Here is a 26,209-nt window from a genome sequence, read left to right on the forward strand (position 1 = left end):
CAGAGGGAGGAGTTTGGGAGGGACAGTTCGTCTATTTTTCATTCAACAAATGTTGAGCCCCTACCGTGTGCCTGGCATGGTGCCAGTCACTGAGGCCACAGCAGGGAACTCCTGACACTAAACATTGTGTTAAGACAGGACTCATCAAAGAATCACACAAATACGTGTATATATACATATATGTGCTTTTCAGAGAGGAACAGGATTTTGTAGGGCATTTGCAGGAGCTTCTCGCCTGGTCAAAGGAAGCTTCCTTGAGATCGTGACACTGGCTGAGTAGCAGCTAACTAGGCAAGGGGGAGAGGAAAGAGTGTTCCAGACAGAGAGAACAGCATGTATAAAACCCTATATGCATTAACCACCACAAACAATGAGAACATTCTCATTGCTCCAAGAAAAAAAACCAACTGCAAGGAAATATTCATCTTTTATTTATATTAATAGTATATTGGTGTTTTAATTTTTAAACAATTTAGGTATGTTGTAGGATAAAGCAAATAAGTAAATATTTGAAACTTTTATGTATATTATAGAATAAAGCAAACAATAATAATAATTTTTTTAAAAAACCTATGTGGAAGGAAGCAGGGCTCCTTTGAGGGATTAAAAGACAGCCAAAGCTTACAGAGCAAAAGAGTAGGGTGAGAGCCCCTTTATGAAAAGAACAGAAGGAGCCAGACCATGTACGAACTTGTCGGCCATGGTAAGAAGTTTATGACAATGGAAAAACTGATCAGATTTTCCTTTTGTAAAAATCACTTTGGCCACTGACATGAACGTTAAATTGGAGAAGTCTCAGAGTAGCTGTGGTGGGACCAGCCTAGAAGCCAATGTGCAGTCGTCTGGGCAAAAGAGAATGGAGCATGGACTGGATTGATGGTGAAGAGGAAGAGAACAGGACAGGCTAGAGAGAGATGCAGGAGCAAAATCAGCAGGAGTTGGTGATGAATGTGAGGGAGTGAGGAAGGAGCTATCAAAGATGATCGCAAGGTTCCAAAGAGAACAAATTCAGTCGCGAACTTTGTATAGTGTGAGGTGAGATCAAGCAGAGATGTTGAAGTCGGTGGCTGGATGTTTGGGCCTGGAACTCAGGGTCAGGGGCTGGGTTGGAGATATGAGTTTGAGAGACATCATTTATGGAAGCTGACTGGAACCATGCAGTGGGTAAGACCACGCAAGGAGAGTATGGTGGCAGAGAAAAAAAGAGGATGCAAAGGCAACTGCGGTGGGGGGTGAGACTAGAGATACAGAAGGAAAACCAGGAGAGTGTGGAGTCACAGGATTTCAAAATAAACAAAACTGTGACTGAGAAGGAGAGATAGGACAACAATGATGAATGATGCTGAAAGGTCAAGCAAGATAAAGATTAGGTCATTGATGCATGAGAGAAGTTTTAGTGACGTGGTGAGAATAGAAGTCATAATCCCAGGTAACTGAGAAATGATAGGAAAAGTAAAGCCATGGATGTCTCAAATGTAGACCACCTTTCAAACTGTGACATTACTTCTAGAGGGCTTTCACTATATGCTGGACCATGTTGGTCCCCTGCACCTTCACCATATTAACACCGTTTCATGTTATTGTCATTCCTCATTTGTCTGAACAGGAATAGGCCTGAGATGGAGCTGGGTAGCACTAAACAAGAGGAGGAGATGGTTCCTCCTCTGCCCACTCTGGAACCCCTGGGGACTTTTTCTGGGAAGATAGCCAGATGTGGGGTTAACAACACAGGCTCTGGAGCCAGGAAGCCCTGAATCCTGGCTCAGCTCAGATGTATTGCCCCTCTTCTCTCACCAGGGGTAAACCCCTCCATGAAATGGGACAGAAACTGCCTTCTCACAGGGTTAAATAAAGGATTGTGGAGGGAGAGCCCAGGAAAGCCAATGAGCTTGCTCTGGATAAGGGCCACCACTCAGGAAGGCAGAAGTACCCTCAGACACCTTCTGAGGAGGGCAGGCTCCCAAGATCTCCCTCCTACATGAAGTGGCTGCTGCTCACTTTGTGCTGCAGGGAAAACTGACCCTGTTCTGACATGCGCCATGAAAGAAGCCAACCACTTCAAATATGGCCCATGGGCCAACTGAAGGACTATGGCCAGCAGAATAGGGACACCAGGTTACAGTCAGAAAAGTCCTGTACCTCCAATCCTGAGTCTTAGTGGCCACCAGGAATACTTGGTGTGGTACCAGCTTCCACCTTGCATCTTGCAGCAAATCACCTTTGTAGTATCGCGCTTAGGCAGTATGGGGTAGTAGTTAAGTAAGTGTTCTAGAGCCATGCTGACTGTGTTCAGATACTGGCTTTTCTGTTAATAGCTCTGGGACCTTGGGCAAGTTACTTAACCTCTCAATTTCCTCATCTGTAAAATGGAGAAAATAATTTTTAAGTGTTGTTGTAAATGTAGTAAGCATTATTACTGTCCAAAGGAAATTTGGACACATATGCAAATTTCTTCCCAGCAAAGAGCAAAAGCTAACACCAGTGTTTTCTGGTCTTGCAGGGTTTGACTTGCCAGGAGGTAGTGCCCACAGTTCAGGCTTCAGATGCAGGTGTGGAAGCACCAGAATGATATCCAAAGAGACTTGTTGACAGAAATCTGGATTCCAGCCACGATTCCCGTGTGATCTTGGGCAAGCTGCTCCTGCAGGTGGACCATACAGAGCTTCTAAAACGCGAGGAAGTGATCCCCGGCCCGGATCTCCAGCCCGGATCTCCAGCCCCGGCTCCTGGGCCTGAGACCTTACCCCGGCCGTAGCCAGGACCTAGCTTCTGAGACTGCGCAAGCGCACAGGAACCGGAACCATAAGGACAGAGCCTGAGGAGAACACTGAGCGTCGCTCATGTGCGTCCAATCACAAATGACGTCCTTCCCGTTCCCGCCCTGTAGGCGGGAGCACCCAATCAACACCGAAAGTGTGAGCCATACCTACGGTGCGGTCCTGCGGCTGTGGTATTGTACATGGAGTATCTCCGGGAGGGTTGTGCGATCGTCTTCTGTGCCTGAGGCCGGGATTAGCCCCAGCTCTCCGGATGTCAGTGGCCTTCGTACCCGACTGGCTGCGGGGCAAAGCGGAAGTCAATCAAGAGACTATCCAGCGGGTGAGCGTCGACGCAGGCAGAGAGAAGGGGTTCCTTAGTAGATATCCTAGGGGGCTACAAAATGCGGGAAGCTTCTTGGAGGGAGTGCCATCCGAGCTGAGACTTATGGCCCTCATAGGCTGTTTACCTGCGGGTTAGGAGTCAACAGGAATACGGACTGAAATGGGGGCGGAGTCAGCAAAGGCCCCGGGTCAGGACAGAACGGCAAGGGGCGTGCAGTCCTCCCTGCCGTCCTTACCCCACGCTATGTCGACCCTTTCTGTTATCTTTTAGCTCCTGGAGGAGAATGACCAGCTGATTCGCTGTATCGTGGAGTATCAGAACAAGGGCCGGGCGAACGAATGCGTCCAGTAAGTATCCCCTTGCCATCCCCTTCGGTGGAGGGGAAACCTGTTTGATGATGCAGACGCTGTCTCGAACTAGGAATCTTGGGTGGTTAATTGCAGTTGAGCCTCATTTTACAGAGGAAGAAAGGGAGGCTCAGAGAGGTTTTCTTACCTGCCCGACACAGCCAGTGCATTGTGGAGCTCGGAGTCAGATCTAGCTCCCTTTTCAAAACTTGAATTATTCTCGCTGCAAAACCTTCCTCACTTGAAACCATGTCAGCTGCTGACTTAACAGGGAAGGTAGCAGGGACGACATGCTGGAAACTGGGCATTATGAGATGCGACCTTTGGCCATTTCTTACCTTGGGTCCTTGGCTCATCTTTTTTTCAGGTGGGAGGAAGTCAGACAGTTGGACTGCTAAGCACCCTCTCGTTTCTAACTTTTGTGAGTGACACATTCAGATATCAAAAAGATTTCTAATTTAGCCAAAGGTAAATTCTGTTCAGTAATTTAATGTACCCTCAAGCCCAGATACTAAAATTAGAGAAAACAGAGATTGGGTTTCTTTTCTGAAAATATACCAGGAATTATGCTGAATTTTTAATAGAAAAATATATTATTTCATTGCTATCGAACAATGGCTTTATCAGTCTTTATCAATGATTGTTATTGATAATATTGAGAACATTATCAAAAGTTTCTAGTGAGACTACAAGCCCTGATCAAGATGCCGGATTGAGGGTTCTGGCCACCCACAGATGCTTTGTGCATTCAACAAGTATTGGCAGAACCATCTTTCTCAAAGCTCCAGAAAATAGTTAAAGGACTGTAGTAACAAGTTGAATGCCAAATCAAGAAAAAGGCAATTTAAAATTAGTAAGATTTCAGGGCGCTCTGGCTGGCCGCTCCTTCATCCCCTCATCTGTTCAGCATGGTGCCAACCCGTGCTCCCAGTTCCAGAAGGAGCAGAGTAACCCTCATGCACAAACTGAGAGTATGTATATCTGCCCAGTCTGTCTGGTGATGCCTTAAGGGACTCGCAAAACATGCCCTGGGTGTAAAATGCAGCTTAGAGAGCTCTCCTGCAGAGCTAGAGACTACAGTAAGAGAAATTTAAAATTCCCTAGAGGGGTTCAACAGCAGATTGGAGCTGGCAAAGAAAGAATCAGTGAACTTGAATATAAGACAATTGAAATCATTCAGATTGAGGAGCAGAAGGAAGAAAGAATGAAGAAAAGTGAACAGAGACTGAGGAACCTGTGGGACACCTTCAAGCACACCAGTGTATGCCTTATGGGAGTCTCAGAAGGAGAAGAAAGAGAGAAAGGGGAAGAGACAATATTCAAAGAAATAATGGTTGAAAACTTCCTAAATTTGAGGAAAGACATGAAATATACACACCCAAGATGCTCAACAAATTCCAGTCATGGTAACCCCAAATAGATCCATACCACATATTGTTTTAATCAAACTGTCAAATGCCAAAGATAAAGAGAGAATTCTGAAAGCTGCAAAGAGAAGCAATATGAGTGAAAGTCACAGGAGGAGACAGAAAGAGACAGATCACTAATTAATGGAGGCAGAGCTTGATTGCCACTCACCAGCAGTATGCTGTAGACTTTGGAGAAGTCATGGCCTGCTGGTACCTTGATTTTGGCTTTCTAACCTCCAGACTGTGAACCAATAAATTACTTTTGTTTAAGGAATAAAAGAGAGAGAGAGAAGCAATGTATCACATACAAGGGAGCCTTAATAAGATTAAGTGCAGATATCTAATTAGAAACCATGGAGGCAAGAAGGCAGTGGGAAGACATTTAAAGCGCTGGAAACAAAATTTGCCAAACAAGAATTCTATACCTGATGAAATTATCTTTCAAAAATGCGGGTAAAATGAATATACCCAGATAAACAAAAGCTGAGGGGGGTTTATCACCCTTAGATTGGCCCTATAAAAAATGCTAAAGGGAGTTCTGTGGGTTGAAAGGAAACGACACTAGACAGTAGACTGAAACCACATGAAGAAATAAAGAGCTCCAATAAAGGTAATGACATGGATTAAAATAATTATCGGAACTATTGTATTTTTTATTTGTAACTCCACTTTTTATTTCTTATAGTATCTAAAAGGGAAATGCATGAAATGTAATGATAAATCAATGGCTTTGGACTCAATGATGTATAACTATGTAATTTGTGACATAAACTACATAAAGGTGGGGGACAGGGGTATAGGAACCTAGTTTACGGATGCTGTTAAAGTTAAGTTGGTATCAAAGCAAATGAGATTGTTATAGATTTAGGATGTTGAATTTAAGCCCCAGGGTAACCACAAAGAAAATATCAGAGGCTATACAAACCCACAGAGATAGAAGGTAGAGCACTGCTTACCAGGGGCAGGGGCAGGGGCAATAGGGAGTTAATGCAAAATGAGTGTAGGGTTTCTGTTTGGGATGAAGGGAAAGTTCTAGTAATGGATGCAACATTGTGAGTGTGATTAATCTCACTGAATGGTATACTTCCCAGTTAGGATGGGAAGATTTATATTGTATATATTTTTCCACAATTTTAAAAAAAGGAAGACAAGAGAAACTAAAGAGATAAAGACAATTAAATGCAGTACATTATGATGGAATTTAAGGATGAAGGAGAAGAGGCTCAAAAGGACATTATTGGGGCATAAGAATAAGTTGGAATATAGAATTTAAGCTTTATATCAATGTTAAATTTCTTAAACTTGATAACTGCACTTCAGGTGATTACATAAGTGAATATCCGTGATGGTAGGAAATGTACATGGAAGTACTTTGTATACAAGCAGTATGATGTGCACAACCTGTTTTCAAGTGTTTGGAGAATAAATAATGGATGATTGATAGAATAATACTGCAAAGGTGGCAAAATGTTGAAATGGGTGGAACTGGGTAACTGGGGGTTGGATGGGGGTATGTTGTATTATTTTTGCAACTGTCCTGTAAATTTGAAATAATTCCAAAATAAAAAGTTATTTTTTCTACTGAGCTTTTTCATACTCCCTGACCTCTAATCTGATTTTTATTTCTGGGTGGGAGTTCTACCTTCTGGTTGAAAAAAAATCACTGCTGTTGTAAGCTCACATTGATCAATGAAGTGTCTTGTCCCTTCTTTAAGTTTTTCCAATAGATATTTTATAAGTACTACTGAGAACCAGGCATTGTTTCAGGTATTGGGGAATCATTAGATACCAACTCTGCTCTCATTGAGTTTACATTCTCTATTCCAGCATAAGGAAATCATGTAACTAAGCACATAATACATGCCAGGAAGAAGACTAAAGCAGGGTTGGGGAGGGGATGCTATAGGGTATCTCTGATAGGGTTACATTTGGCCAGATTTCTAAAGTGAGACACCCAGTTATGCATATATGTGAAAGAGCATGAGGCAGAAAGGCCCCAAGGCAGGAGCATGCTGGATATCTTCAAGCCACAGCAAGAAGGCAGCTGTGGCCAGAATTCAGCAAACGGGAAGCAGCAGGAGATGAGAGCAGAGAGGTAACTGGAGGCCCTGATCCCACAGGGCCTTGTAGGACTCAGCTTTACTCTGAGTGAGATGGGAGGCTTTGGATGGTTTTGAGCAGAGGAATGCCGTGATTTTAAATTGTATAATGATCACTCAGGCTTCTGTGTGTAGACGAGATTAGGGACACAAAGGGTAGAGCAGGGAGACCAGTTAGGAGACTATTATAATAGTCAAAGCAAGAAAAGATGGTAGCTTGAACTAGAGAGGTAGCCGTGGAATCGATAAGTGGAATGGGTGGAATTCTGGATGTATTTTCCTTGAATGTGTTAAACAAGAAAGTTGATAATATTGACCTCATAGATAGCTGTTCCACTAGAGTGGGTAAGTTCTTTTCCAGTGGTTTTTTTTTTTTTATGTTAGGAGTCAGTAAAAACAAACTGCTAAGTTTTGCTTGTTTTTCTCCCTTAGGTACCAGCATGTGTTACACAGAAATCTCATTTATTTGGCTACCATTGCAGATGCCAGCCCAACCAGTACTTCAAAAACAATGGATTAATCTTCTAGTTGGCTGTTTTGAGGTGTGATTGAATATAATCTATCTCCTATGAAATGGAGACAGGATCTTTACCAACTCAGCTGCTTAAAACATGAATGAAACTTCTGTGACTCTTCTAAAATGTGAAAATGTGAAGAAAGCTACTAAATTAACAGTATTCTCAATGCAAATATTTATTTTAATAATTTAGCAGATCTGTCAATAGTGTCCTCTTTCCCGAAATTGAAGCGTGTTTAAGTAAAAAAGACATTACAGGCACCTTCAAGCCTAACTTTTTAGTTTTCACCTAGAAAGGAAACCGAGTAGGTGTTGGGCAATCAGGTCCTACTGATTGGTGAGATTCCCAATTGAAATCTTGACAATTAAACATAATTTAGGGCTCCCTTCTACCAGTTTGTAGTTGTGATCCCTCTGACTGCTCTTTTCAGGTTGCCTTGAAATAAAGCTTGCCTTTCCATGAAAGATTGGTGTGGAGGTATAGAACTTTCCATATATTAAGTGTTCCATTCACTTTTCCAGAAAAACTGCAAGGACTTAGAATACATGCAACAAACATACCACGATCATACTCAACAAAATTGTTAGTTCTTATTTTTTTACTTAATATCATCTTACATTAATAGATGATGGTCAATTATCCTCAGTTGTCTCAAAATGTCTTTTGATTTGTCTGAATTAGGATCCAAACAAGATTCACACATTGCATTTAGTTGATGTGGTTCTTAAATTTCTTTTAAAATATCGAACTGCCCCCCACCCCCCACATACACTTTTTCTTTTTTCTTTCCGTGTCATTTGTTGGAAAAATTAGGTTGTTTGCTCCAGAAGCTCATGTTCTGGATTTGTCTGGTTGTATCCCTTTAGTGTTGTTAATACATGTCCCACTATCACCCTCTTTTCATATAACTTGTAGCTTGGATTTCTCACAATGCTGGGCTTGCAGATCCACATGACAACCATCAGCTGGAGTGGGATGGCAGCTGCCCCCGTTTACCTGGGCAGCTTGACTTGTTTACATAGGGCCTAGCACCCATAGTTACTTAGGTGGGGCAGAATGTAAGCATGGGTGGCTGTTTCAATTTGGCCCTCCTCAAAAGCAGAGCCTAAAGACAAGGCCTTGCGTGTAGGTAGTTTATTTGGAAGGTGATCTCAGGAAGTAGGAATAAGGAGGTGGGGAAGAGTGAGACATGGAAGGAGGAAAAGCCACTAAGAGTTTGTTGTGGAGGTCACTGCTGTAGGCAATAGGCATTCAATTCTGTGCAGACCTCTGAGAAACATGCAGAATGTCCCAGAATTGTCCACCTGACATCTGGTTGGGGGTTACCTCCAGGGGAGTTAGCTCCCCTGCAGTAACAAGCTGCCTTTGTGACCAAGTGGGACTCCAGATATCAGAGCAGGGGGAAAAAAGTGGAAATCTGTTGGGCAGGCCCCTGAGGTGGACTTCTGCCAGCACAAGGTGGGTCTGACCTTGCAGTAACCATCCATGGCCCACATTAGAGGTGAATGGAGGTTTGTGACAGAGGCTCCTCTGCTGGGGAGTATGGGCTCAGTAAGCAGTGTGGTCTACAGCAGTCAGGTGGAGCTTCCAGAATGGGGGGCGGGGGAAGGCAGCCTTGAAGATAAAGCCCAGCTTTTCCCAGGAGGGAAGGGGGTTGTGGCTTGCTGTGTTCTCCTTCCTTTATCTCTTGGAAGGATGTTTCATTCCCTATTTAGAGGACTGAATCAGGACAAATCAGGAGCCTCTGGGGATAGCCATGGTCACTAACCACAGCTCACCCGAGGCTTTAGAGGGGACCTTCACTGGGAGATACCCTGGAGAACCTGGTACAGGCCAGCTAGCCATTATGTACTGTGCTTAGCTCATCTCGGCTTGTTTCCTTCAGAGAGCTCCTGAAGCACAAGCATCTGCCATCACTCGTATAGGACCCAGGACTCAAAGTGGATGTAAAAGATGATTAAAAAATAAATAAAACCAAAAAACAAAGACCAAACAGCAACCCTGGAGAGACTTAACCACCACCCCATTCTCAGAGGATCCCCTACTTCAAGAGTTGAGCCTCCCACTCTGCCTTTAACCTTTGCGGTCAACCAACCTCCCAATAACCCACACGGTCTGAGCCTGTTCTCTTGAATTTCCGAATGTGCCTTGGGGATTTTGCAACAGTAGTGACTTCAGTCATTACCACACTCTCCTGGGATGAGGATGTGGCAGCAAAAGCGGCAAGAGCAGAGGATTTGAGGTCAGGGTGTAGCCCACAAAATATTTAGCTATTTTTCCATTTACTCATGGGGCCTCTTGATGTCCCAGTCTGACCTTTGGGGATTCTTAGTAACAGTATGGCTAAGTAACAGTATGGCTCATGCGCCCTGGAACCCTTGCAATAAACCTTTATTGCTGAAAAAAGATCTGAGTATATTTCTTCTTTTTTAAGCAGTTTTATTCACATATAATCCATCTCACATGTATAATCAATGGCTCTCAGTATACTTATGCATAGAGTTGTGCTTTCATCACAATCAATTTTAGAACATTTTCATTGCTCCAAAAAGAAAACCCTATACCCCTTATACACTCCTATTATTTTTCCCCCTATTATTGACACAACATTTGTGTGGTAGGTTTGTTACAACTGATGGAAGAATATTAAAATATTACTGTTAACTATAGTCCATAGTTTGCATTAGGTGTATTTTTTCCCTATAAACCACCCTGTTATTAATACCTTGTAATAATGCCGTACATTTGTTCTAGTTCATGGAAGAACATTCTTATGTTTGTACTATTAACCACCTTTGCTGTCCATAACAGGGTTCACTATGTTATACAGCACCATATTTCATCCTCAAGCTTTCCTTCTAGTGAGTGACATATACAACCCTAAAATTCCACTTTCAACCACAATCACATGCACAATTCAGCACTGTTCATTACACTCACAATAATGTGTTAACATCACCTCTATCCATTTCCAAACATTGACAATCAACCTAATTAAAAATTCTGCACAAATTAAGAATTTCAGCTTCCCATTCTCCACCCTCATTCTACTGGTTACCCATATTCTAGATATTAACTCCATGAGTTTGCCTATGATATTTAGTTCATATTAGTGAGATCATGTAATATGTGGTCCTTTTGTGTCTGGCTTATTGCACTTGACATGAACTCCTCAAGGTTCATCCATGTTAGCATCAAGACCTCATTCCTTCTTACTGCTTAATATGCCATTGTATGTATATACTACATTTTGTTTATCCATTCATCGGTTGATGGACAATTGGGTTGTTTCCATCTTTTGGCAATTGTGAATAATGCTGCTATGAACATCAGTGTGAAAATGTCTCCTCACTCCATGCTTTCAGTTCTTCTGAGTATATACTTTGTAGCGGGATTGCCAAATCATATGGCAATATCATTAGCTTCCTGAGGACCCACCACACTGTCTTCCACAGTGGCTGGACCATTTTACATTCCTACCAGCAGTGAATAATAGGAACAGTAGTGTTCCTATTTCTCCATATTCTCTCCAACACTCATAGTTTTCTGTTTCTTTAATAGTGGCCATTCTAGTGGGTGTGAAATGACATCTCATTGTAGTTTTGTTTTGTATTTCCCTAATAGCTAGTGATGTTGAGCATCTTCATGTGCTTTTTAAACATTTGTATTTCCTCTTTGGAAAAATGTCTTTTCAAGTCTTCTGCCCATTTTTTGTTGTGTTGTCTTCTGATTATTGAATTTTGTAGGATTTCTTTGTATATTCTAGATATTATGCCCTTATTGGATATGTGGTTTCCAAATATTTCCTCCCATTGAGTGAGCTAGTTCTTTGAAACACAAAATTCTTCACTTTTGAAGAGGTTTCATTTATCTATTTTTTCTTTCATTGCTTGTGCTTTGAGTGTAAGGTCTAAGAAACCATTGCCTACCACAAGATCTTGAAGATGCTTCTCTACATTTCCTTCTAGGACTTTTGTGTTCCTGGCTCTTTATATTTAGAGTTTTGATCCATTTTGAGTTAATTTTTGTATAAGGTGAGAGACACAGGTCCTCTTTTATTCTTTCGGATATGGATATCCAGTTCTCCCATCATCATTTGCTGAAGAGACAGTTCTGTCCCAGTTGAGTGGACTTGGCAGCCTTGTCAAAGATCAATTGACCATAAATGTGTAGGTCTATTTCTGAACTCTCAGTTCAATTCCATTTATAAATATGTCTATCTTTATGCCAGTACCATGCTGTTTTGACCACTGTAGCTCTGTAATGTGCTTTAAAGTCAGGAAGTGTGAGTCCTCTAACTTCTTTCTTTTTCAGGATGGTTTTGGCTATTGAGGGCCCCTTACCCTTCCAAGTAAATTTGATAATTGGCTTTTCCACTTCTTCAAAGTAGGCCACTGGAATCTTGATTGGGATTGCATTGAATATCTAAATCATTTTGGGTAGAATTGACATCTTAATGATATTTAGTCTTCCAATCCATGAACACAGAATGTCCTTCCATTTAATTAGGTCTTTTAAACATTTCTTTTAGCAATGTTTTATAGTTTTCAGAATACAGGTCCTTCATATCCTTGGTTAAATGTATTCCTGGGTATTTGATTATTTCAGTTGTTATTGTAAATGGGTATTTTTTCTTGATTTTCTCTTCAGATTGCTCATTACTAGTGTATAGAAACACTACTGATTTTTTGGTGTTGATCTTTGTGCCAGTTTGGATGTATTATGTCCTGCCAAATACTATGTTCTTTAATGCAATCTTGTGGGGGCCAACATATTAGTGTTGATTGGGTTGGAATCTTTGGATTAGGCTGTTTCCATGGAGATGTGACCCACCCAACTGTTGGTAATACCTTTGATTAGATTATTTCCATGGAGATGTGGCCCTGCCCATTCAGTGTGGGTTGTTTACTGGAGCCCTATAAAAGCTCAGAAACAGAAGGACCTCAGCAGCTGCAGCTTAGAGAGACATTTTGGAGACGGTTGCTGAAAGCAGACTTTTGCCAACACTTTGGAGATGCTAGCCCAGAGTTTGCTCCAGAGAAGCTAAGAGAGGACAAAATGCCCCAAGAGCAACATTTTGAAAAAGGCACAGGAGCTGAGAGAGGAGGTAGAAAACCACTCAGGATCAGCAGATGCCAGCCACATGCCTTCCCAGCTAACAGAGGTTTTCTGGATGCCATTGGCCTTCCTTCACTGAAGGTATACTTGTGTTGATGCCTTAATTTGGACATTTTCTTGGCTTTCAGAAATTTGTAAATTTGTAACCAAATAAATCCCCTTTATAAAAGCCAATGCATTTCTGGTATTTTGCATAATGGTAACATTAGTAAACTGAAACAATCTTGTATCCTGCCACTTTACTGAAATTAACTCTAGTAGTTTTCTTGTAGCTTTGGGGGACTTTCTAAATATAGGATCATGTTGTCTGCAAGCAGTGAAAGTTTTACTTCATTTCTGATTTGTATGCCTTTTATTTCTTTCTTTCTTTCTTTTTTTTTTTTTTTTTTTTTGCTTAATTGCTGTAGCTAGAACTGCTGGTACAATGTTGAATAACAATGGTGATAGCAGGCATCCTTGCCTTGTTTCCAGTCTTAGAGGGAACACTGAGTATGATGTTAGCTGTAGGTTTTTTTTTTCATTTATATGCTTTATGATGTTGAGAAAGTTTCCTTCAATTCCTATCTTTTAGAGTGTTTTTATCAAGAAAGGATGTTTGATTTTATCAAACGCAATGTCTATATCAATTGATACGATCATGTGGTTTTTTTCCCCTGCAGTTTGTTAATGTGGTGTATTACGTTAATTGATTTTTCTTGTGTTGCATCTTCCTTGCATACCTGGAATAAAACCCACTTGATCATGGTGTTTAATTCTTTTAATGTGCTGTTAGATCTGATTTGCAAGTATTTTGTTGAGGATGTTTGCTTCTCTATTCACCAGAGAGATTGGTCTGTAATGTTCTTTTCTTATAAGTATCTTTACCTGGCTTTGGTATTAGGGTGATGTTGGCCTCATAGAATGAGTTAGGTAGTCTTCCCTCCTTGTGCTGGTTTCAATGTATTGTGTCCCCCAGAAAAAGCCATGTTCTTTGATGCAATCTTGTGGGGCAGATGTATTAGTGGGGATTAAGTTGGAACATTTAGATTGGGTTGTTTGCATGGAGATGCACCCCACCCAACTGTGGGTGATGACTCTAACTGGATAATTTCCATGGAGGTGTTGCCCCACCCATTCAGGGTGGGTCTAAATTAAATCACTGGAGCCATATAAATGAGCTGACACAGCCAAGAGGGACACTTTGAAGAAAGCACAGGAGCTGCAGATGAGAGACATTTTGAAGACAGCCGTTGAAAACAGACTCTTGCTCTGGAGAAGCTAAGAGAGGACAAATAATCCCAAGTGCAACTAACAGTGACATTTTTGAGGAACTGCAGCCTAGAGAGGAACTGCAGCCTGGGAGAAAGCCGTTTTGAAACCAGAACTTTGGAGCAGATGCCAGCCACGTGCCTTCCCAGCTAACAGAGGTTTTCCGGACACCATTGGCCATCCTTCAGTGAAGGTACCCGATTGATGTGTTACCTTGGACACTTTATGGCCTTAAGACTGTAACTTTGTAACCAAATAAACCCCCTTTATAAAAGCCAATCCATTTTCGGTGTTTTGCATTCTGGCAGCATTAGCAAACTAGAACACTCCTCTTCAGTTTTTTGCAAGAGTTTGAACAGGATTGATATTAATTCTTCTTGGAATGATTGGTGGACTTCATCTGTGAGCCATCTGGTCCTGTGTTTTTCTTTGTTGGGAGGTTTTTGATGACTGATTCATCTCTTTTCTTGTAATTGGTCTGTTGAGGTCTTCTGTTTCTTCTCAAGTCAGTGTAGGTTGTTTGTGTATTTCTAGGAATTCATCCATTTCATCTAGCTTGTCTAATATGTTGGCATGCAGTTGTTCACAGAAGCCTCTTATGGTCCTTTTTTTTTTCCTGTGGGGTCAGTAGTAATGTCCTCCCTCTCACTTCTGATTTTATTTATTTGCATCTTCTCTCTTTTTTTCTTTTTCAGTCTAGCTAAGGGTTTGTCAATTTTATTGATATTCTCAAAGAACCAACTTTCAGTTTTATTAATTCTATTTTTTGTTGTTGTTCCGAATGTCATTTATTTTTGTTCTAATCTTTGTTATTTCTTTCCTTCTGCTTGCTTTGGGATTAGTTTCTGTCCTTTTTCTAGTTCCTCCAGGTGTGCAGTTAAGCCTCTGATTATAACTCCTTCATCCTTCTTAATGTAGGCATTTAGGGCTATAAATCTCCCTCTCAGCACTGCCTTCACTTCATCCCATAAGTTTTGACATGTTGTATTTTCACTTTGATTCATCTTGATGTATTTAGTGATTTCTCTTGCAATTCCTTTGACTCACAGATTGTTTAAGAGTGTGTTGTTTAGATTTTGCTCCCCCTGCCCTCCAAGCCGAGTCACTTCTTCTCTTTCAACACTCTTTGCACCTACCCTGCCCATTTCCTAGAGTATCTTGGGCTGCCGCAGCAGAAACCACATCTTCTCTGCCCCCCACATTCTCCACACAGGACCCACAGCTGTGCCTACAAGTGTTCTTAAAGCAGAGATGAATATACTGCATCTAGCCCAATGTCCACCACCACTTCAAGTAATGGAAGAAGTACAGGGAAGTCTATAAGCTTTGCATTTGAATTACAGGGTATGATGTTTTCTTGAGGTGATACTAGGAGGCCTCTTCATGAAATAGCAGTTTTGGTAGAAGATGTGGTGCACACTCTGTTAATCTGTTACAGCAAGCTGCTGAAATTTCTCAGCTCCGTGGAGCAAGAGTAATCTCTGCTGAAGATCTGTTTTTGATGCACAAAGATAAGAAAAAACTCAGAAGACTACTAAAATACATGTTTTTCTGAGACTACAAATCAAAGATTGTCAAAGGAATAGATGAGGATAATCTTCTGGAAGATAAATTGGGTGGCAGCAGTAACACAAACAAAAGACAAAAAATTGCTCAAGACTTTCTCTACTCTATTGGCCAGACAGGAGAACTGTTCGCGATGTTTGAAGATGATGAAATTGATGAAATTAAGCAAGAGAGAATGGAGGAAGCAGAAAGACAAACATGAATGATGGATTCAACTCAGTATGCAGAATTTAGTGAAAGTTGACAATTAAGTTTTTCCAAAAAAGTCTCCAAATTTCGAAACTGGTTGGACTGCAACAGTATGGAAATAAAATCTAATGCTATCGCTATGGAAATTTTAGCATATTTAGCGAATGAAACTGTGGCACAGTTGGTGGATCTGGCTCTTTTGTGAGGCAGGACATGGTAACTAAAGCAGGGGACCTCTTCAGCCACATCATTTCTGCAACCTTCATACAGTATCACAACTCTGCTGAAGGTTCTTGCATGAAGTCCAATCCAGACTCCCCTGGGAACATGCCTCCTCCTACACCAAGAGCTCCAACATCCAGATTACAGCACTCAGGAAAAGCCACATCAGGATCCCTAGGGAATGGGAGTGCTGGACAAGACTCAGCTAAAACCAAGCAAAGGAAAAGGAAAAAAGAGCACTGCAGCCTGTGGTGTTGAGGCTCACAGTGATGCCATCCAGCCCTGCCACTTCAGAGAGGCTGTTTTGACGCTATGGCCACAAGATTAGCCCCCTTTCCCCATTCACAAGTGCCTAGGGCAGAAACAGGATGGCTTTTCTAGCCTGCTGATGTGACTGTGACTACAACAGAAAAGGCAATGTTATATTAAGATGCTTTCTTTTCCCCATCTTGGACAAAATAAAAGTTTACCTTCAAAAAAAAAAAAAAAGTGTTGTTTAACCTCCATGTATTTGTGAATTTTCCAGTTCTCTAGCTGTTGCTGACTTCTAGCATCATTCCGTTATGATCAGAGAAAGTGCTTTGTATAATTTCAATAATTTTAAATTTAACAAAGCCTACATTGTGACTCAACATGTGGTCTATTCTGCAGAATTATCCATGTGCACTTGAGAAGAATGTATATCCTGCTGTTTGGGGTGCAATATTCTGCATACATCTGTTAGGTCTAGTTCATTTATCATATTATTCAAGATCTGTTTCCTTATTGATCCTCTGTCTAGGTGTTCTATTGATAATAGTAGTATATTGAAGTCTCCAACTACTATTGTAAAGACATCTATTACTCCCTTCAGTTTTGCCAGTGTTTGCTTCATGCATTTTGGGTCACCATGGTTAGGTGCATAAATATTTATGATGGTAATTTCTTCTTGGTACATTGCCCTTTTAATCAATATGTAATGTCCTTCTTTGTCTCATAAAACATTTTTGTATTTAAAGTCTATTTTGTCCGATATTAGTATAGCTGCTGCAGCTCTTTTTTTAGTTACTCTTTGCATGAAATATATTTTTCCTGCCTTTCGCTTTCAACCTATTTGTATCCTTGGATCTAAGGGGAATCTCTTGTAGACAGCATATGGATGGATATTTTTTTATCCATTCTGCCAATCTGTGTCTTTTGGTTGAGGTGCTTAATCCATTAACAGTCAATGTTATTACTAGAAAGGCAGTACTTACTTCAAGAATTTTATCCTTTGGGTTTTATGTGTCCTATCTTATTTTTGTCTCTCTTTTTAGCCTTTTAGTTACCCTTACTGATACTCTTCTTTTCTACACTCTCCACCAAGCCACTGTCTCCTGTCTTTTCCTTTCAGCCTGCAGAACTCCCTTTAGTATTTCTTATAGCACAGGTCTGTTATTAACAAACTCTCAGTTTATCATAAATTTTCTGATAAAGAACATAAAATTTCTGTTTGTGAATATTTTAAACTCTCTCATTTTTGAAGAACAAATTTGCTAGATAAAGAATTAATTGGCTGGCAGTTTTTTTCTTTCAGTACCTTAAATATATCATACCACTGCCTTTTCACCTCCATGGTTTCTGATGAGAAATCAGCACTTAGTCTTATTGAGCTCCCTTATATGTGAAGGATAACTTTTCTCTTGCTGCTTTCAGAATTCTCTATCTTTGACATTTGACAATCTGATTAGTATGTGTTTTGGAGTGGGTCCATTCATACTTATTCTGTTTGAAGTATGTTGCGCTTCTTGAATATGTATATTGATATCTTTCATAAAAATTGGGAATTTTTTGGCCATTATTTTCTCAAATATTCTTTCTGCCCTTTTGCCTTCTCTTCTCCTTCTAGGACATCCATAATGCATATGTTTGTGCACTTTGTGCTGTCATTCAGTTCCCTAAGAACTTGCTCAATTTTTTCCATTCTTTTCTCTATCTGTTCTTTTGTCTGTAAGATTTTGTTTTCTGACTCACTAATCATGTTTTATGGCTGGTCAAATTTATTGCATGCCTCTAGTGCAGGTTTAATCTCATCTATTGTGCCTTTCATTCCCATAAGATCTGTCATTTTTCTTTGCATACATTCAAATTTTTCTTTATGCTCACCCAGTGTCTTCTTAATATCTTTTCTAGTTTGCCAATGCTGCCTGAATGCAAAACACCAGAGATGGATTGGCTTTTATAAAAGGGGGTTTATTTACACAGTTACACTCTTAAAGCCATAAAGTGTCCAAGGTAACACATCAGCAATCGGGTACCTTCACTGGAGGATGGCCAATGGTGTCCCGAAAACCTCTGTTAGCTGGGAAGGCATGTGGCTGGCATCTGCTCCAAAGTTCTGGTTTCAAAATGGTTTTCTCCCAGGATGTTCCTCTCTAGGCCTCAGCTCCTCAAAAAGGTCACTCTTAGTTGCCCTTGGGACGTTTGTCCTCTCTTAGCTTCTCTGGAGCAAAAGTCTGCTTTCAAAGGCCATCTCCAAAATGTCTCTGTAAGCTGAAGCTCCTCTCTCAGTTCCAGTGCATTCTTCAGTGTCCCTCTTGGCTGTAGCTCCTCTTCAAAATGTCTTTCACAGCTGCACTGAGTTCCCTCTGTCCATCAGCTCATTTATATGGCTCCAGTGACTCAACTTAGACCCACCCCTAATGGACGGAGCAACACCTCCATGGAAATTATCCAATCAGTCATCACCCACACCTGGGTGGGGCGCATTCCAAGAAACAAAACACTCAAAGGATTACAATCTAATCAACACTGATAAGATCTTCCCACACAAGATTACATCAAAGATAATGGTGTTTGGGGGACACAATATATTCAAACTGGCACAATATACTTTATTTTTATAGCCATATTTTCCCTCATCTCCTTGAGTTAGTTTAGGATATTTGTTTGAACATCTTTGATTAGTTGTTCCAAATTCTATATCTCCTCTCCAACTTTTTATTGTGTTCCTTTGACTGGGCTATTTTTTTAGGATGACTGTTTTTTAGGATGACTTTTAATTTTTTGTGATATCTGGGTATCTGATTTTCCTAATAGATTTTTCTTCTGAAGCATGTTGTTTCAGTTTTGTAAAGCTGACAAAATGTAATATATAGAAATGGGTTGTCTTTTACAATTGTGATTTATTAGCTTACAAGTTTACAATTCTAAGGCCATGAAAATGTCCAACTCAGGGCATCAACAGGATGAAACCTGAACTCTGAAAACTGGCTGCTGGCATCCAGAACATCTCTCTTACATGGGAAGGCAAATGGCTGATGTCTGCTGGTCCTTCACTCCCAGGTTTCATTGCTTTCAGCTGCTGGTCCCAGTGACTTTCTCTCTGAGCTTCTCTGGGTCCTCTCTTAGCTTCCCCAGGGCTTTTCTGGATGAGCTTCTCTTAATTTCATCTCTTACAAAGGACTCCAGTAAAAGGATTAAGACTCACCTTGGGGCAACTCAATTGAAATAGCCTAATCAAAAGATCCCACCTACAATAGGTCTGCACCCACAGGAATGGATTAAAAAAACATGGCCTTTTCTGGGGAACATCACTGCTTCAAACTACCACAGTCAGTTTCTCTTTTGTTTAGCATTTTGCTGTTGATTGGGTTTGTGTTAACACTTGGTTTGTCTGTATTTCCCAGCCAAAACTGGACCAGGTACCTGTGCAGCTTGTGCAGATTAGATCCAAAGGACTCTGGGGAGAGGGTCAGGAAAGGCTCCAAAAAGCCTTTTTTTTTAATTTTTTATTTATTGAGATTGTTCACATACCATACAATTATCCAAAGATCCAAAGTGTACAATCAGTTACCCCCAGTACCATCATACAGCTGTGCATCCATCACCACAATTAAATTTTTTTTCAATTTTTAGAACATTTTCATTACTCCAGAAAAGAAATACAGACAAAAAAAAGGAAATTCAAATCCTCCCATACCCCTAACTCCCTCTCCCCTCCATTGTTGACTCATAATAGTGGTACAGTACATTTGTTACTGTTGATGAAAGAATGTTAAAGTACTACTGACTGTAATTAGTTTGCAATAGGTATATTTTTCCCTATATGCCCCTCTATTATTTTTTTTAAAGTTTCAGAATAGTATTTAATTTTCAGATATTTATAGTCCTCTTATTTGATATCACAAAATAGTGGCTGTGTTATAAATTTTACAGATGAGGATATTGTTGCACTATTCTCACTATACATAGGTTGCAGAATAAATCTGAATACAGATCAATACTTCCCCTTCTTCCTCCTTTGTATGTTTACAAACATGACTACCCATAACCCTTGCTATTCAAATTATTTTTATCTGAACCAAGGAACTAAATGCATTGAGATAATTTTGTTTTGTTTATAGGAATTTGCACTGTAAACTATACAAGCTTAGGGATCAGAGAGTAAATAGATTTTTTTTTTTTTTTTTTTTTTTTTTTTTTTGCCAAACCCTCTATCTGAACTCAGGAGCCAAAATGGTTCAGTATTTTCCATTAACTATGCAATAAATAGCAAATCTTGGGTCCACAATTAATGTTCTTTTGTTTCAGTGTATGAAATAGAAGTTAATAATTGCCACTTAAATTTAGTCGTTCAATGACTACAATAACAGATGTCTCTCCATATATAAATAGGCATTTTCACCAACACTGCTCCCTATATGCCTTTGCTCTATATATCCCATGCCTATCTCCAGACAATGGCATCTAATCTACACCAACCAATAAAACATAATTGAGAATACACATTTTTCAATGCTCTCAAAAAGCATAAGAGTATTCCTTTGGATTTTCAAAAGAAGTCTATATTTTCAGGCTTAAATTTAATAGTTTTTAATTATTCTTAGTCTAATTCCTGTTTTATCAATTAGGAAACTAAGAGTCATCTTAGAAATTAAGTGAGATGACCACATTTACAATCAGCAAGTCAGAAAAGTGAGGCAAGTATCATCATCTTCTGACTTCTATGTTTCAGAAAGAATGCCATACTGTAAACCAGAGTTATCCATTTGAAATAGAGTGAAAGAAATGGTAGCATGGAATAGGATGTGATACCAAGTGTGTTTTCTCCTTCATAATGTCACCATTCTGCAATGTCTGTTTATTCCTCTCTGAAATATGGAATTAAAAATAATTTAATATAGGGTTGTGTCTTACGATGACTATGTTGATGATAAAGCCAAACTTATATTCAGTGGTCACTATATGGCTTTAAAAATGCATCATCATCTAATATTACAGAACCTTTCTCCATCTCTCTCTCCTTTCTTTGTTTCTCTGTCAGTAGGGCTCCCTTTAGTATCTCAAGTAAGGCAGGTCTTTTTTTTTTTTTAATTTATTTTTTTATCTTCATTTTATTGAGATATATTCACATACCACGCAGTCATACAAAACAAATCATACTTTCGATTGTTTACAGTACCATTACATAGTTGTACATTCATCACCTAAATCAATCCCTGACACCTTCATTAGCACACACACAAAAATAACAAGAATAATAATTAGAGTGAAAAAGAGCAATTGAAGTAAAAAAGAACACTGGGTACCTTTGTCTGTTTGTTTCCTTCCCCTATTTTTCTACTCATCCATTCATAAACTAGACAAAGTGGAGTGTGGTCCTTATGGCTTTCCCAATCCCATTGTCACCCCTCATAAGCTACATTTTTATACAACTGTCTTCGAGATTCATGGGTTCTGGGTTGTAGTTTGATAGTTTCAGGTATCCACCACCAGCTACCCCAATTCTTTAGAACCTAAAAAGGGTTCTCTAAAGTGTGCGTAAGAGTGCCCACCAGAGTGACCTCTCGGCTCCTTTTGGAATCTCTCTGCCACTGAAGCTTATTTCATTTCCTTTCACATCCCCCTTTTGGTCAAGAAGATGTTCTCTGACCCACGATGCCGGGTCTACATTCCTCCCCGGGAGTCATATTCCACGTTGCCAGGGAGATTCAGTCCCCTGGGTGTCTGATCCCACGTAGGGGGGAGGGCAGTGATTTCACCTTTCAAGTTGGCTTAGGTAGAGAGAGAGGGCCACATCTGAGCAACAAAGAGGCATTCGGGAGGAGGCTCTTAGGCACAACCATAGGGAGGCCTAGCCTCTCCTTTGCAGCAACCGTCTTCCCAAGGGTAAAACTTATGGTAGAGGGCTCAACCTATCCAACCACCAGTCCCCTATGTCTGTGGTCATGTTAGCAACCATGGAGGTGGGGTAGGCGAATACCCGGCAGGTCTTTTATTAGCAAAATCTCTCAGCATTTGTTTGTCTGTGAAACATTTAAGGTCTCCCTCAAATTTGAAGGAGAGCTTTGCTGGATAAAGAATTCTTGGTTGGCAATTTTTCTCTCTCAGAATTTTAAATATGTTGTGCCACTGCCTTCTCGCCTCCATGGTGGCTGCTGAGTAGTCACTACTTAGTCTTATGTTGTTTCCTTTGTATGTGGTGAATTGCTTTTCTCTTGCTGCTTTCAGAACTTGCTCCTTCTCTTCAGTATTTGGGAGTCTGATCAGAATATATCTCAGAGTGGGTTTATTTGGATTTATTCTATTTGGAGTTCACTGGGCATTTATGCTTTGTGTACTTATGTTGTGTAGAAGGTTTGGGAAATTTTCCCCAACAATTTCTTTGAATACTCTTTCTAGACCTTTCCCCTTCTGGGACACCAATGAGTCTTATATTTGGACGTTTTATTTTATTTATCATATCCCTGAGGTCCATTTCGATTTTTTTCCCCATTCTTTCTTTTGTTCTTTCATTTTCCGTTTTGTCGTACTCCAGGTTGCTGATTTGTTGTTCACCTTCCTCTAGTCTTGTACTATGAGTATCCAGAATCTTTTTAATTTGATCGACAGTTTCTTTTATTTCCGTAAGATCATCTATATTTTTATTTACTCTTGCAATTTATTCTTTATGCTCTTCTAGGCTCTTCTTCATGTCTTTTATATCCTGTGCCATGCTCTTCTTCATGTCCTTTATATCCTGTACCATGGTCTCGTTGTTTGTCTTTAGTTCTTTGATGAATTGCTCCAACTACTGTGTCTCCTCTGATCTTTTGATTTGGGTATTTGGGTTTGGGTTATCCATATCATCTGTTTTTTTCATGTGCTTTAAAATTTTCTGCTGTTTTTGGCCTCTTGGCATTTATTTAACTTGATGGGGTTCTTTTAGGATATGTATGCTAATTCAAAGACTTCTCTCTAATTTGTCAGATCTACAGCTTGGTGGCGTACACTTTCTCTAACTAACCAGTACGTGGCATCTGCCAGCCACCTATTCCGCTCAAGCAAGTTCTCCCCAACTTTGTCTTTGTGGTGTGTGGGGGTCTGATTCTTGTGGGGTCCAACTGGTGCACCAGTTTTGCATGTGTAGCTGGTGCTGTCTGCCCTTAATGAGGGGTGTTTGTCTGAGTGGTTAGGGAGCGAGGGCGGTTTTAACAGTCAAACCTCCCAGGTGTTCCTGGAGATTTAGGGCTGTTCCAAGAGTCTAAACCTTCAGTTCAGTCTCACCACAGATTTTTTCTACCACTGACCTACAAGTCCTTAATAGTGGTGTATGGTCCGTGGGATTTCCGAGTGGGTCCCTCTTCCAAGCCGTGCCCTTCTAGGGCCTCTGCTGAGGGAAAGCTGGCTACGTCACAAGTGTGCGCCGACCCTCAAGGGAAGTTCTGGGCTGCCGGACCGTGTAGGGGCGTTCCCAGCCTGCTGAAAGGATGGCTGAACGGGGCGTGTTAATTTCCCCCTTTTCACACCTCTCTGACTTCCTAGCTCTGGGACAGTTAGCTGCGGGTGCATGAAAGGCTACTGTCCACGCCAGGTATTGTGGCATGTGCACGTTGCTGGAAACACTTCCCGTTGCACTGGGTTTTTTGGCACAGCTCTGGGCTGTGGTGCCGGCACCAGGCAGGAGCCTTCCTAGCCTGCCGGGAAGTTCTCTGTAAGGGGCGTGGATTTTTTTCCCTTTTGGCTAATCTCTGCCTTCCTAGCACCCAGACAATTAGCAGTGGGTGTGCGAAAGGCTATCATCCATGCCAGATATTGAGGCATACTCACAGATTGTGGAGATGCCGTTCCTGCCGTGCCTCCCTGTGTGGTTCTTGCTGCCATATCCGCAGCCACTTTTGGGTTTTTAAAAAGAACTAGTCTGACTCCAACCGCCAACCCACAGTTTCACCACACCGCAGTGTGGCTGCTGGATATTCAGCAGGCTTACTCACTAGTTTCAGAAAGCAGACTCCCGGTTTCACCAAGTGCGCGGTTTCTGTGGATTCAGCAGACCTTGTCCAGCTGGTGCATCACTGGAACTGGTGTTCTGGGTGACTTTCTGGCTTTTATCTATTATTTTTCACGGAGGTGTTTTTTTGCCCTGTCTCTCCTAACCGCCATCTTCCAGAAGTCCCCCCAAAAGCCTTTTATTTCTTCAGCTTTCCAAGGCTGCACTTCCCTGGCCTGCCCAGCAGATGGTGTCTTTCACCCAAATACCTTGTTGATGTTTTCCCAAAAGTGTGCTTTCTTCACCTGCCCAGCAGTTGGCAATCTACAGCAACCTATTCCCCTCAGCCCTAGAAAGTAAGCTATTTTTAGCCCTTTGCCAGTTCCACCTCTGAGGCAGGTGAAAAAACGGTGTGGCAATGCCTGACCAGGATGGACTAGAATAGGGGGATCCAGCAGTCTAAGTTTCCTGGCCAGAAGCTGGATCAGTACTGGGCCATGTCCCCCTCAGTTCTTGGGGTGGAGGACTCCTGTGGCCATCCCAGTCTCCGGCAGCCCTTTAGGCATGGATCCAACTGTGGAAGCTACTTACCCCAGGGGTGAGGGGTGGGTGCCAGAAGCCATAGATAGGCTGAGCGAGTTACTCACATTTCTTTACTGCAGTTTCTCAGTGTCTTCATCCTGTTCTTTCCTGGATGTTGCCCAGTACTCTCCTGGTCTCCAGAGTTCCAGAAGTGTTGTTTTTGACAGTTTCTGCCTGTCCACTAGCTATTTTTGGAAGAGGAGTGAACCCTGCAGCTCCCTACTCTGCCATCTTCTTGATGTCAAGTTTGAGTATATTTCTTAAGCTGGGTACATAGCATCTTCATTTTATTTTTACTTTTTCTACCTCACCCATACAAATATTTTTTTGAATCTATTCAATTTTAATAAAAACAATTTTTAAAAGTTAATTAATGTCACCTATGTTTCCAATGAAAAACCTACAGATTCTTTGGTATCTAGACATTCTCTTGAATCACTATGAGCTTCTCCTTCCCTCCCATTCATCCAAAAAAATATTAATCAAGTAGCATGTACTGAGGAAGCCAGACAATGTCCCTCTTGTTGAGTGAGACAGACAATAAAGTACAAATAATCAAGAAAAGCATCACGTGGTAATACCTGCCCTGCAGAGAATTACAACAGGATGATGTATTGCAGAGTGTGGCTACCTCAAACTATGGATACCAAGAAGATGCAAGGAGTTAACACTGCAGCTGAGATCTGAAAAACAAAGAATCTGACACATGACCAGGAAGGGGAAACAGCATTGTACACAGAGGCAACACCTCTGCAATGACCCTTCATTCTGTGTTGTTGTTGTTTTTCTTGTTTATTACTCTTGAGGCCATTTATAGAGCAGCATTCAAACCCATGTGGTCATCAGTTCAATTATGTGAGCCCCCATTTTACCGGGCCCCATGTTGGGGTCTATGGTGAAGAAAATAGAGAGGAACACTGAACCCAATTCTCAGGAAGTTCCTAAGCCCAACTGGATAAGAGACCCACACCTTGGCACAGACCAAGGCAACATGCAGGATCAGAGAGGCATGAGAAATGGCCCAGATGGTGAGGCTGCAGGGGTTCCATGGTCTCAGACCTACTATGCTGATTCTTTTCTGCACAATTTCCCATTTAAGATCTAGAATATTCTTTTATTTAAAAAATGGTATAAGCAAATAGGGGAGATTTGGTATATATCTCATTTTATTCCTTTTTTCTCTTTTCTTTCACCTCTTTTCTTCCTCCCCTGACCTATAAAACAGTAGAACCTACTTTTGTGGAAGGGGTGGAGGAAGCAGAGCAAGGATCTCTGCTTAAGGCTGAATTGTGTATTACAGAGGATATACTGAATGGTGCATTTGGAGATGAGAGGGAATTGCCAGAATAGATTTTCTGATGGTGAACAATCTTTGCATTCTTGAGTTAAAGCCAACCAGTTTATGAACATTTTGGGGTTTATTTAATGTTGAATTATATTTCCTAATATTTTATTTGGATTTTAAAAATCCATCTTTATAATGAGATTGGTCTATAATTTTCTTGCACTGTCTTTGCCCTGTCTGGATATCAAGATAATCATAACTTCATAAAACAAGTTAGTAGCTTTCTCTGAGTATCTGAAATATTCTGATTGAGAG

The 26,209-nt window shown here is 40.9% G+C and overlaps 1 protein-coding gene and 1 pseudogene across 1 annotated transcript; both read left to right on the plus strand.

Annotated features, from left to right (window-relative positions):
* Nucleotides 1–2,877: 2,877 nt before the first annotated feature.
* Nucleotides 2,878–7,939, plus strand: SS18L2 (SS18 like 2). The gene is made up of 3 exons (XM_037848091.1): nt 2,878–3,099; nt 3,373–3,449; nt 7,390–7,939. Exons 1-3 carry the CDS (start codon nt 3,031–3,033, stop codon nt 7,475–7,477), a joined length of 234 nt encoding a protein of 77 aa, XP_037704019.1. The 5' UTR covers nt 2,878–3,030; the 3' UTR covers nt 7,478–7,939.
* A 6,952-nt stretch (nt 7,940–14,891) lies between these two features.
* Nucleotides 14,892–16,202, plus strand: LOC119528363 (annotated as a pseudogene).
* The last annotated feature ends 10,007 nt before the right edge of the window (nt 16,203–26,209 follow it).

Source organism: Choloepus didactylus, chromosome 1 (genome assembly GCF_015220235.1).
Source record: "Choloepus didactylus isolate mChoDid1 chromosome 1, mChoDid1.pri, whole genome shotgun sequence".
NCBI lineage: Eukaryota > Metazoa > Chordata > Mammalia > Pilosa > Megalonychidae > Choloepus > Choloepus didactylus.

Coding starts and splice junctions, on each gene's coding strand:
- SS18L2 (XM_037848091.1), top strand. CDS start 3,031: ATGTCAGTGGCCTTCGTACCCGACTGGCTGCGGGGCAAAGCGGAAGTC. Junction 3,100..3,372: donor ATCAAGAGACTATCCAGCGG/GTGAGCGTCGAC, acceptor GTTATCTTTTAG/CTCCTGGAGGAGAATGACCA. Junction 3,450..7,389: donor CGGGCGAACGAATGCGTCCA/GTAAGTATCCCC, acceptor TTTCTCCCTTAG/GTACCAGCATGTGTTACACA.